General features: G+C 40.2%; 1 protein-coding gene across 2 annotated transcripts; it reads right to left on the bottom strand.

Annotated features, from left to right (window-relative positions):
• Positions 1-289: 289 nt before the first annotated feature.
• On the bottom strand, positions 290-9,070 carry ETAA1 (ETAA1 activator of ATR kinase). 2 transcript variants are annotated; one of them, XM_030490590.1, is made up of 7 exons: positions 8,758-9,070; positions 7,694-7,831; positions 7,334-7,410; positions 5,910-6,028; positions 3,808-5,581; positions 3,477-3,588; positions 290-1,572 (listed from the first exon to the last, which is right to left on the bottom strand). In XM_030490590.1, the coding sequence occupies exons 1-7, from the start codon at positions 9,002-9,004 to the stop codon at positions 1,457-1,459; spliced, it is 2,583 nt and encodes an 860-aa protein (XP_030346450.1). In that variant the 5' UTR covers positions 9,005-9,070; the 3' UTR covers positions 290-1,456. The 2 variants fall into 2 exon arrangements, with proteins under 2 accessions (XP_030346450.1, XP_030346449.1); XM_030490589.1 differs by having other exon boundaries at positions 3,477-5,581.
• Positions 9,071-13,649: the final 4,579 nt, after the last annotated feature.

Raw genomic sequence — 13,649 nt, 5'->3', positions numbered from 1 at the left:
ACCAAGAGTGGTGGTTAATATACAAGCAAGTTCCCTAGTTTGAAAACCAGTATAGCTGAGTATTTCAGGATTCCAGTGCAGCTGGTTGTGTGTAGAACCAGTTCCTCCAACAAGGATTTCTAGTTTAAATGGATTAAAGGAAGCATTTTGTCACCACTGCAGGTAGAAAATTGAGGCATGGAATAACTGGGTAAATTACCAAGAAAGGGTCTTCAGGTAAAGATCATACAGAATTCCCATTTCATTCCCTTTTATCAGCTTCTGTAGTACAGTATTTTCCAGAACAGACTAGAAAAACATAAAAAAAGTTTAATGATGATTTACAAATATACAGTACTTACATTTTTAGCAGTTACAAAAATGGCACATACTACAGAAACCAAAAGCTTCCTCTAACCTTTGGTACATTTCAAAGTTATTTATTTACAAAGAAAAATTACAGTCACTTTTCAGTGTCACATGTTTACATATAAGCATTTCTCAGTTGAAAAATATCTTGCAGCTTACCCACAGGCAGTTTTTGCAGTTTGAGCTCTGCACCCATCTATCACATCAAAAATTCTATCAGCCCCTGTTAAGCTGACATGACATTGCATTTTTATGTTTTAACAGCCTTTAGTTTGAAAAATATGTACAACCCATAAGGCTAAACTGATTCATAGCTGTTGAGATTTCATCTGATGTATTATATATTGCTCACGGTTTGGTTAAATGAGAAGGCTACCTTTTTTAATTAGCTCGGTAACACACGTTTAGGAAGAGGTGATCCAATTTTGTTAGTTGGAGTATTCCTAACTCTTCCTGAAGGGAATTTAAAAAAAGAAAAAAAAAGGTGAAACATAATTTTCAGGATGCCTTTTCACATTATGAAACCTTTATATTAAATTCTTCCTTTGCTATGTACAATTCTTACCTAAGGTAACGGAGACAAACTGAGCACACTTTTCAAATCCTGTTCATTTCCATTAGTTTTCCAATGTTGGATGTGTTCTAGATTGTACTTTCTTTAAACAAGAACTTAAAAACTTTCTTCTACCTGAGAGCAAACGTTTTCTTAGTCTGAGTGTACATGAGAGTCTTAGAAATTAAAATACTTGCAATAAGAGAAATACAGCCAAAACACATACACTCTGTTTTTGACATCTACTTAGGTGTGTATACAAATGTTTTCATGCTCTGGTGATTTTCAGACTATGCAATTTCAACATGTAACAGTATGTGAACGCAGCACAATCTTCACTGTGCTGAAGGTAGTTTGGGACTACACGTTTACAACTGCTAGTTTTTAATTAAGACTAAATACCACCAGAGTATTAGTGCAGGTCAAGATTGTTTTAAATAGAGAAACACAAAAAGCTCGCTGTCACTAGCTGTGAACAGGATTTAAAAAGCGTCTTCCAGCATTACAGTATTTCCCTCCCCAAAACTTACTCCATAGACAAAATAAACTCCAAATTCAGGCATCTTTAACGTATGCCTGCATTCTGGATTTTCTTCGTGCAAGAGCTTCCTGTTTTTTCCTTTCAATCTCCTCTTGAGAACATTTTCTATTTTTTTGTTCCACCACAGACACTGTAAGTAAAAAACATGTATTAGGAGTCTTCGAGGTTGTTCAATATGTATTTTAACTTATCTGTTTTCAATGTTTGAAGATCTATGGCAAGAGCACACTATTCTGACATACCAGGCACCCAAGTTAAAAATGGCTCATCTATCCTGTCCCCAAGGCAGGAAGGGGGGATAAGATGCATGACCTTTGTAGTGGTACCGATTACTACCTCCCAATGAAAATCCTGGGATGCAGACATTTGCTTCAAGGAAATTTTACTTGGCTGCCCTTCAGGTGAACCTTGTGACATCAAGAGTCAACACAGGAGATGGCGATGGGTTAAGAACATTAAGGCTATCAGAGTGAAAAGGGCTCTACAATTTAGTGAGTTAGGCAGAGATATGGGCATGGAGATGGTATAGACACAGGGGTCAGATACAGTACAGGTGTCACACAAATAAAGCCAGAAAGGTTGAAAAAAGGTCAAAAGTAGCAATAAAAATTGGCAAAGGAGACAGGAACATGATAGCTAGCCATAGTATTTTATATGTTGTGATACACAACTATAAATTCCCATGCAATAAAATCCTGACCTCAGTGCAACCAACAGGAACACTCCCTGCACATATCAAGAATTTTACTGGTTTTATACACCAATTTCCAATTAATGTATTTTTAATAAGTAGTCTTTCAAACTGAATAAATAAAACAAAGGGTCTGTTTGCTTCTTAAAAAAAGAGGTGTCCATGAAAAATTACGTATCAGTTTTTGAAAGCATTACTTAACATCAATGTTTTTGTTACAGTAGCGTCCCTTCACCAAAAATTGAAGGTACGAACAGTTACTGTTTATCTGTAAAGAAAATCTATACTATTGTCATTCCTTTATTCTCTAGAACATTCTGGAGAATGACAAGTTATCTCTCCGCTCCCTTGCCCCTTAGCATCCGAAATTGCTGCTTTCCATTTATCTGCTTCTTTGCTGGGAAAGTAACACAGATAAAATACTCATTCTTCAAATAATGCTGGCTGATATTTTGCAGGAATTAAATTTTTTGTTGTTTTTGTAACAGTGCTTCCTGAAAATCGAGGTTGATATAGTACACTAAAACGCACATTTTATCAAAATTAGTGTTGATTAAAACTTCACCAAGCCATGAGATAAGTAAAAACAGGACTGACTGGCACTTGGCTGGTTCTGCATTTCCATAGCAAGCAACAGCAGTGCACGGAGTATTACAGACTGTTGCCTGATGATGGAAAAGTGACTGACCTCCCCTCTAGGTGAAAGAAAATGTTAGTGTTTAGAGTGATAACACAAGAATATTTCCCTGGCAATTTTAGCCACAGAGCAAACAACAATACAGGCTGAGGTTTCAGAACCATTGAATGATTTGAGGTTCCCGTTTCTAGGTGTACAATAGTAAAAAGAAATTGGCATCCTGCATCACTTGCTGCCTTCTTCCCCTGCCCCACCATTAATTGGGGTTTTACGAATCACAACTGAGATAAAGTAATCACTAATGTTTGTCAAATTGAGCTGTAAATTAAAGCACAGATTCACACTACAACATTTAATACATATCAAAATAGTAGTGTTTTTAAATATCAACTTAAGAATATGGTATGCTGAGTGTGCCATCAGCCTACACTTGATCCTAGTGATTCTGAGTGTTACTGGAGAGAGAAGTGGAATGAAAATGGGAAACAAAAGTCTTTAAATCTAGGAATTCAAGAGATGCATCAGCACAATTTTATTTTGGAGAAAATAATCTCCAGATCTTCATTAGAACGTTTACTAACACCTAAACTGAATGAATATTGATGCCTCTTCTAAGTTGCAATACAGTATAAATTTTTGTGACATTCTGATTACAGTAAGAAAACAAGCAAAACCAGTGTAACAGGGATACAATAGAGACAAATACCTGATGTCGGCAGTGCAAAAGACTCTGAAAGGTGCCTCTTGAAAGGTGATTTCTTATTGTCAAGCTTGCTGTGCAAAGCCACATTCACCTGATTCTTGCTTCCTTCCAAACCCTGCAGAGTAATTCCAATGCCAGAATGACTCCCTGGATTTTCAGACCCTACATGAAGAGCACCCTGAAAATTGTTAGTCTTTCGGAACTTAAACTTTGAAGGCATAAGTGATGTTTTGTTACCAGAACTGTTATTCGGCATCTTCCCCATATTATACAAAAGATCTGGGCTGTCTAGTGTTTTGCTACTAAAAATGTTTACTGCATTAACAGGACTTACTTCAGAACCAGTCTCTCCTGCTGGCACAGAATTTGACCTGTACCATTTTCCTGCAACAGTCTTTGTAGTATCTTCAGAAGCAGCTTGATGACAGTTTTTAGACAGTGTGTATTTACATTCCGTGGAAGTGCCTAAGCCCACAGTTTGAGGACTTGAGACATTTTTACAGTTCACTATGTGACCTGTTGTGGCCAGCCCATGTGGAACCTTTGATGAATTCCTACAGGAATCGTTTAGTGAGAAAGCATCCCGTTTTGCATTTATTTTTTGTGCCAAGAGATCAGGTAGTCCTTGTTTAGATGCTGGGAAGCTGTTATCAATATTTGATCTGGAATTAATACTGGGTCCTTGTATAGTTTTAGCTCTTTCATTTCCTTGTTTAACATCCTGGCTCTGAGTCTGCTTTTCTATATCATCACACACCTGATACAGCAATTCATCATCTTCACAGTTTGCATCCCAAAGACTATTGGATTCACAAAACATATCTAGTATCTCATCAGAGAATTTTGGTTCATTCCAGTCATCAAATGATAGAGGACACTTCTTTGGTATTTCAGCTTGATTTAAGTGACCTGCATTAGCTTGGTTAACCACTTTAGTTAGATCCTTAGGTTTCATACTCATAGAAACACTGGATGATTCACAAAAAATACCGTGTGTGTTATTCCCAGGTTTTCCAGACCATTGTTTATAAGGATTAGATCTTGAAGGAAAAACAGGAACAGGGGCACTTTTAGGCTGGATAGTTTCATTTCCATTCTTCACTTCAGATTGCAATGAAAAAGGAATATAGTTCAAACCACTATTTTGGACACTTTTCCAAACAGGATTTATTTTATCTGGTTTAATGTCACTTTTGCCATGAAAGGGTGTGGTCTCTGTCTTTGAGTTGTGTGTCTGATATGGCTCTTGTAAAGGAAGAGATTTTACAGTGTTTTGTGTGTTTTTACTAGGATGTTTCAAAGGTGAAAACTGCAGACTGTTAGATTTGTGTACACTCCCCAAACAAGTAACTGCATTGTGGCTACTTCTTTCATTAGCTCTGCTAGCATCACTGAAACCATGCACAGATGGATTTGTAGGAATTGGTGGTGCTTCTTCAGTACTTATCAATTCAGGATTTTGTGTTATTTGCATCACAAAAGAGTCATCTGCCAAAAAGTTTGTATCCCAGTCATCAAAGTCATCATTAACTGCTCCATGAAGCTTACTGGAAGCCGCCAACTGTGGCTTCAAAGAAGGATTTTTTTTGGTCAGTGTGTGAGTATCAGATTTTGGAAAAGTCTGGTTCATGCTTCCTAGTGCACATGGAGTATTTTTTCTAATTTGCTCAGGAAGGCGTTCCTCCTCCAAGGTGCTTTTATTGTCATGGAAACTATTATTTAAAGAAATATCTGATAGTCCTTGGCTCAACTGTCCGCTACACTTCTGGGTAGAGCAGTCAAAAAGAGCATGAAGGGCTACTTCAGCCTCAAGGTCTATAGATTTCTGACTGCTAGATTGACAGGGCTCTGCAGCAGGGATGCCGGTGCTCTGTCCAACTGGTTTCAGGGAGAGAGCAGTATCTGCTTCAGAAACTTCACCGAGGAGTGATTTCAGGTTCTTCCTATTTACTTCATCTTTAGAATGATTTAAAGACACTGAGGCAGTCTGGATGACGTCATGACCAAGCTTCTCTTGTTCCTGAACAGCATCTAGCTCTACTAGGTTTTTATCAAATTCCTTAGCCAGTTTCATGAGTTCCTCGTCAGGATTTTTAATTTTAAGATCTCTAGATTAAAACAAAACAAAACAAAATAGAAGGAAAGTCAGACCTTCTGAAAAGGTTTAGTGACGCTCAACAGAATGACTGACTGAGCTGTTCATTCTCTAGTTTTAACAACTACAGAGAATATGACTGAATCCCACCACTTTCAATGCACAGTTAACATGCAGTCTTTCTGATAATTCCCAAGAAATAACCATTAAGAAGAGATAAAAAGCCCAATGTTAAAAACATTCTGTACACTAATGTACAATGACATGGTTCACTATACATAAAGGAACACCATATACCCTTTCTTTAATGGAAGCCCAGCTGTGACAAAATTGTAACTTACCTTGTACAACTTAACTTTGTCCTAGGTCGCACTTTTACTACTCCAGGTGTACAGGGAATAGCATCCTCACCAATCCATGTCCCTAAAAGGGAGCCTTCATTGCAGGCTGCTTTTTCATCCTGAATGATTAGATTTGTCATGTTTAGCAATTTGATTCCAGATAAGGATTGGACTAGACACACACCCTGCATTAGTGAAAGTTGCTGCATCAATTAAACTGGATCAAATCTGTTGAAAGCCACAGATAAGAGCTAAACCAATACAAGTTCAGTGAAGACAGGAACCTCAATTAAAATAACTGAATTTTACTTCGGTGCTCAAATCTAATACTCTGTTTACTTCAGGATTACACATAATCTGCAATATTGATGTTACGAGCTGTGATCTAGTTTACTTTAGTATACTCCTAAGGAGCTGGTTCAGATACATGGTCTTTATCCACTTAAAGCAGCATTAACAGATCAGAGCATTTGAAAGAAATCATGTTCTGTATGCTTCCAGGAAAAAAAATCTGACTTCTTCCGTTACAACTCATTTATACAAGGAGCCTTTAAACAGGAGTAAATTAAGTTTAGAAATTAAATGAAGTTGTTTCACAGCTTCAAAGTTGAGCCTTGGATTTGAATCCTGAAACCTAAAGAGATACAATATTGCAGTGGTAAATTGTCTAGAGGGCCAGAGCAATGGGATGTAGGAAATTACTGCATATAAGCAGGCAAAACTAATCTGAACTTTACTAACTACCAGGGTAGTTTGGGGTAGGTTTTCTTTTTCTTAATAATTTTTTTAATTATTATTATTTTAAGAAAAAAGAACAAACAACAGATAGTTGCAAATCCTGGTATTATTTACGACAGGGCTGTAATCATGTAAAAGGAAGGAAGTAGCATCCCTTACCAGTGATTTTCTAATTCTTAAGTAGAATTTCTCACAAATATGCCAAATAGTGAATAATTTTAAATGGCCCTGTCAAATAGGCATATTCTGCAAGCTAAATAACTGCTTTAGGAATGACATGTTCTCTTCTTGCACTTAAAAAGCAAAGAATAACCCAATACTCTTAACTTCCCAGGCTGTGGACATCAGGTTCACAGCAAAAGGGAGACACCAAGAACATAGATTTAAGGTAAAATAGCAAATTTCGTAGAATAACGAAGCAATGTTACTATGTTTATATAACTCTGAAGTCTCTCTCTCAGCTGAGTCTTATTGTTGTACTTCAGCATTTAAGCCCATTCAAAATGCTTAAAAACAACTGCCAAGTAAGCCTAGTATGTGAAGAAACTCTTTACCTTTTAACAGATGAGCAATTAAGGATAAATAAACACACCACTGTAACTAAACCCCAGCCTTCACTAAGGCTGTAGCACTGTTCTGTCTGATGACTGCATATGCAGAGTATTGTTTTAGGAACTAAAAATTACCTGAGGAGCAATACGATTAACAATGTCCGAGATTTCTACTGCGCATCTACTGGCAGACTGTTTGGTTTTTCCACTGCCTACAAAAACAAACAAAAAACCTTCTTAAAAACTGCAAAACAGTTCAATTTATAAAGTGCAGTATGTGTCAAGTAATTCAAATATGTGTTCAAATCAGAGCTCGATTCAGCACTACATTGAAAAAATTATGGGTTATTATGGATTTTTAACAAAAATAAAACCAAACAATCTACTCATGATAACAGAAAGGGACCTTTTTTCCAAGAAATTTGGTAACTTTTAGTGAACTCCCACTGCGTGCCTCAAATAGGCACACTGAAGTCTGGATTTTGTTAACATTACCTAGTCTGTGTGCAATTGGTGAATGAGGATCCCAAAAGATTTCTTGCTGTACATCGGTGTCATTAATAGGAGAGCTGAAAGTAGGTATTCGGGATTTCCTACTCAACGATCTCTTTGGTGTTTTATGTAAACATGACTCTGTGTGAACAGGGAGATGATTCTCATTAAAAACAACAAATAAAAGGCCAAAATAACTTAGAACATACAACAGGAGAAGGCATAAGATGCTTTAGGAACTTTTAAGTTAGGAAAATCAAGTTCACACTCATTAACATTACTTAAAACAGGAATATTGTTCACAACAATACATTTAACGTAGAGTATGACTCTTATGTGACAGTTACATCACCACAGAGATAACAGAGCATTACAGCTGACAGCTGTGCAGTCAACACCTGATAGAAGGATGAGAACTGTCAGTCCTGCTATTTGAAAGAATATTGATTTCAGCTTACATCGAGAGATAAACTATGTATATCTATATGGGAGAATCTTTTGTATTCTTGCTTACTCTGTATCTTTCACCCAGACTCTGATTTGGGTCACAACTTTAATGGGCCCCCAAACTGTTCTGGGTCACAACCTACCTTTGTCTAGGCTTCCCCCACTGGGCCAGTCAGCTAGGGCTATTAAAAGCAGTTATATAGCTATCCTAAGCCAGCTTGTGGCCGTCTCGCATCACTAAGTGAACTGAACACACTGTCTGAAGCTCAGCTATAGTCACCCCTGCCCTTTAGAAATGACGTTGCAAACGTGGAAGCCTACAGAAATCGTTTTAAAAGATGCAGTTGCTACGTGAAAAGCATCACAGGAGACACTCTGCACTTCAGCACTTAGCACGGCCACGCTTTATCCTCTCCTCGAGTGGATTAGCGTCCTCAGCCAGCTCTAAGTATCTGCCGCGGGAAGATGCTCTTCATCACTCCTTGACAAGAAGAGCCCCTTCCCAAGGCACACAGGCGGGGGAGGGCGGGGGGTTCACCGCACCGGCCCCCTCCTCACGGGCAGGGCCCGGCTCCTGGGGTGGCGGCCGGGGCAGGGCCCCGGGCCCGCTCCCGCCGTACCTGCAGCGCCGCGCACCCCCGCCTCCCGCGACGGCGACGGCGACGGCCGGGGCGCGCGCGGCGCCTCACCCGCGGGCAGGCCGGGGCCCGCGCCGCCTTCCGCGCCGCTGGCCGCGTCCTCCGCGGAGGGCTCTGCCGGGGGCTCCGCCGGCCGCCGCCGGGTGAGCTGCTCCTCGCCGCCGCCGCCGCTCCGCCTCCTCAGGGCGGCGGGCCTGAGGCAGGACCCTTTCCGCCGGCTACGGGGCATGGCGCGCGTTACGGCGGCGCCACCGCATAGCCCCCGCCAGCGCCGCCATTTTGCCGGGGAGCCCGCCGCGCCACCGCCGATTGGCCGCCGCCGCGCCGCCTCGAGCCGCCATTGGCCCTCGCGCGACGGGGGGGGCGGGTCGGCGGACGCAGCAGGGAACTGCGGCTGGCTGGGAGCTCGCGCCGCTTGCGCCCCACGCGCTCGGCCCCGCCCCCGCTTTCCATGAGGTAACTTCGCTCCCTCCTTCCCTCCCCCCGTCCCTCGCCCCGTCTCTCGCCCGCCCGCCCCGGCGCTGTGGTGGCTGATTCTGCCTTCGCGGGTTGTCATCGGAGTTAAGCGTTCAGAGCACTAAATACAGCAGCTCAGTGAAATAAAATCTAAGTAAGTGCGCCGTCGCCTGAGGGGCTGGATGTGCCCTCCGGTGGGCCCCTGCCACGAACCTGGCCGGAGGTGGCTTCGTGTCCCTGAGGTGCCTCGTGTTCCTCCAGGGCACCTCGTTTCTGAGGCGGCCTCACGCCTTCGATTCGCTGGTGGCTCCTACCCCGGGCTGGCTACCGCCATCCTGCCAGCTCTGGGGCAGTCCGGGTCTCTGCTGAGGTCCTCGGGGCCCAGAAGAGGGGTGTATGGTGAGTGTCCTGAAAGAGAAAACAAACCCAGAGAGGCATAAACCATTTCAGCCTGTTGTGGGAGTTGGGGCTGGCAAAGAGAGACTTACAGAAGCCAAAATTGGTAGGTAAGAAATTAACATGAGGTTCCTGAGGGACTGTGATATTACATCATTATTTGAAACAATATAAATGCAAGCACATGTATGTATTACATCATAAGGTGGATATTTCCTCCCTGAGCCACTAAATATAAATGTATAAACGTATCTACCAAGCATATAAGGTCAAGGAGTGAACTACTTGTATATTGGTTGACTGCCCGGTTTTCATTTAATTGGAGTACTTTGGGATCACACTTCATTTATAAGATGTGAGCAGTGGATTTCAGTCTGGGTTTGGGAGTATGAGAAGTTTTAAAGTCACCAAAAAGTGATTCCCTGAGCCATGAAACCTTTTCTTTCAACCCAAGACCTCAGGCAAACAGTATGTTTTTTCACTTCTTCATTCTCATGAGTGTAATTAAAGTCAGTAGAAGACTTTTTAACAAGGGAAAAATTAAGTACTATGTATTAAACAGGGAAACTGTTATATACACAGAGTATCACAGTTAATCACAGAAAGTTGTGACATTTGAATAATCAAGTTGTTTATGTCATACCTATCAAATATAAGTTGAAGACTGAAAAAATAGGTGAAGAGTCAGGTTCCAAAAATCCATCATAGATGTCTGAACATGGCTACTGCCTTGTAAGTGTACGAACATGGGTGGATCTGTGCATAGTGCAAAGTGTGGTGAAGGTATGCATGACATTTTTGGCCACTGGTTTGCAGTATAGTAATTAAAAGCTGTAATGCGTCACACGGGTACGGAAGTGGCTTAACTGGACTCTTTACGCAACAGACACGATGTAGATAACTTGCTCATTGTTTCCAGTAAAAATGAGTGCTGAGAAGAAAATGCCTTTTTACAGCGGTGGTAGATACAATTTGAGGGATAACAAAGCATTGAAATCAACACACTTTCTAGAAAGTGCTACTAAAATCTTGATGTCTCCTACCACTTACTAGTGACCTATTAGCAGCTGGGTACTGTAAAGTGGTCTGCTTTCATACTCCTCCATGTTAACAAAAATAGCGTGGAATAATGGTCATTGGTAATTAAAATTAAGTGACCTTTGTCATATTAACTGAGTGCTATGAATTTTGCAGTGCCACCTTTGATTTCTTCCTTTCATCGAGCTCACTGTTCACTAACCTCATTCATAAAATGTATTTGCCACAGATCTTTCACACATTAGGGAGGTTTTACTCATACAGTTAGCCTTTTGGAGTTTTTTTGGAGGCGGGGGGGAAAGCATGTTTTATGTGTATCTAGCTCTGCGTGAGAGATTTTGTTACATAAATTTAAGCCTATGTAAGGTTGCATCACCAAAAGTTCACAAAAAGAAAATAATCTGTTCATACAGAAAAGCTGAACAGGTTCACGATGGGGAAAAAAAAACCCAACACCACCTTCTTGATGAATAAAAGTGTGTGTTATCTCATTGCAGCTTGAGAACTTAGCTCTGAGCCGATGCTGTTTATTAAGTTAAGAAATGTAGAGGTAGAAGTCTGTGATGTTGAAGGGTTTCTCTGTGGAGCTGTAGCCTCAAGGAGGAGGGAGTTTGTGTTCCCTTGTCATGGTATGAGCAGCTGGATCAATGGCTAATTGTGGTGAGGCTGTGTTCCAGGGACTCGCAGCAAACTCCTAGTGCTGCAGTTGTGAGCCCTACTTTCAAATCAAGAGGGATAAATAATGGAGGAGATTGAATGAATAATAAAGTTAGTTCGGTTTTTAATAGTACTGTAAACTGCCCGAGAACTTTTCACTGTGTTTTATGAGATGAGGATCTAAAATGAAATTGAATAAATGTGGAAGATCTGAGAAGTTTCCTGAGAATTTTCTATTGGTGTAATGAGAGCATTGAAAATAAGAGTGAGAAAAGGCTCCTTTTTAAAGTCCTTTGAATACCGCGCTTTAGAGTGGTTTTATGTTGGAAAGAGTATGTATCATTAGTTGGGTTTTCAAAATATCTAACATTGCATCAATGTAACTAACAAAGAGAAGTGACTTTATGTTACACTTCATCTTTCATTCTTGTTAAGGCTGGAAAAAATGAAAATCCATAATAGTGATTTCAATGAAAATATCAAGATTTGTGAGAGGATAGAGGTTATTATAAATAATGAAATTATTTTGATGAATACTGCCTTTTTCCAGAATGTTTTTAAATGGTTTCTGATACTTTTGAAGTGAGCTATCTTGGGCTTTTTTGTTCCCAAGCTGCATTTTCATTTCAAAGTGATTTCTTTTTAAGGACTGAAAGAGAAGTAAAGCAAACACACACACACTCATAATTTGTCTCCAGTGGAAATGTGTGTATGCATTTTGATCACCTGAGACCAGGTGAAAACACAAATCCTTCAAGCCATATGTTCCTTGGATAATTTGTTTTTTAAAATGGTGTGGGTACAAACTCTACAACTCAGTACAATTATATGATACTTTAAACATAAATACCTTTTCTCATAGGGAAGGAACAGTCAAATACAACAGAAGAGTGTATGGAGCTGAGTAGCCACCTGTAGTATGTACCTAAGGCAATATGATAAACAGGTCACAGTCTCTTTGCTTCTGGCAAGACAGGTATCAAGAAAAGCTTTTTAAACCTGTGAGAACCTGTCTGCTTCTTTGGTTGTGTACAAATAGCAAAACACAAAAGCAAATGTTGACAAAAGCAAAATATATTTAAGGTTGTGCACTGCTGCGTTCAGTCTACAGTTCTGCAGGAGTCCTCAGGAAATTTCAGTGGTCCCAAGAAGAAAAGCCTCTGGCTGTGCTTCCTTGCACAGTGCAGGCTGCCCTGAGCCTTGTCGCATGTTTCTGCAGAGTGGGGCTCAGTAATGCTCAGGGGTGTACAGAGGTACACCGGAGGTAATTTACGTGCCTGACAACTTCTAGCTGGGTTTCCCATTCAAATCTGGCTTGGGTGTTTCTCTGCAGTGCTGCCTCGTGCCCTGTAGGCATACCCTGGTATGCCTGGCTTCACATCTGTCAAAACGAGGTACTAGTACTTACTGCAGCATGGATTGTCCTGGGGATAACTGTGAAGCTGTTGGATACCACAGTGAGGGGAACTATATAAACAGAGGAATAAATTTAGATGCTTAATGTAAGATGCATTTATAAATACAACCCTGTGGATGCAAACGAAAATAAACTAAGACACCGGTATAAATATCAACTGTGAAAGTAGAATATTCTAGTCACAAATTTTCACCTTTTTTCCTCCCAGAAATCCTACTCATCCATATATTCTCTTAAGAAGCCTTGGAGTGTTTACTAAAATGGAGCACTACATGATAGCAGATAGTTTATACAAGTTAACAACAAGAGATAAGTGTTTTGTTACCTTCTTTGGGACCTTAGGAAAAGATGAGAGGGTATCTGAAATGTTAACTTAATGGACAGTAATTTTTTCCATCCATAGGGGAACACAGGCATCATGTGTGTATTTTTGCTTTTATTAATAGCATTTTGATAGCACAGTTATAAAGCTTGTCCTTGGCTTGCCTTGAAATATCATACTGACTTCACTTATTACAGAATGTTACTTTAATTTTCCAAGGTGAAATGTTCACTGAGCAGAAACTGGTGAGGAAAATATGGCCAAAACAGTTACATCTACCTTTATTTTTAAAGTGCTGTCCAGAAGGACTTGCAGCAATTTTTGCTGATGCATAAATTGACCTAGACAGTAAATGATATGTGACCTTAAAAATACCTGAAGTAGCCTTGCTTGAGAATTTTTAGTAGAGAGTTATTAAATGTCAGAGTAATTTACACAAGCATAGCCTAGTTTATGCTTTAGCATTCTCTTTCCCTCTTTCTCTCCACTGTGCCATCCGAGAAACATAGAAGCTTTAAAAATATTTTACATATATCTCCTTTTTTTTTCCTTATCATGGAGGTTCATCTTATTTTATTTATCACACTC

The sequence above is a fragment of the Strigops habroptila genome, chromosome 6 (assembly GCF_004027225.2).
Source record: "Strigops habroptila isolate Jane chromosome 6, bStrHab1.2.pri, whole genome shotgun sequence".
NCBI lineage: Eukaryota > Metazoa > Chordata > Aves > Psittaciformes > Psittacidae > Strigops > Strigops habroptila.
This window is presented reverse-complemented; position numbering and strand designations above follow the sequence as displayed.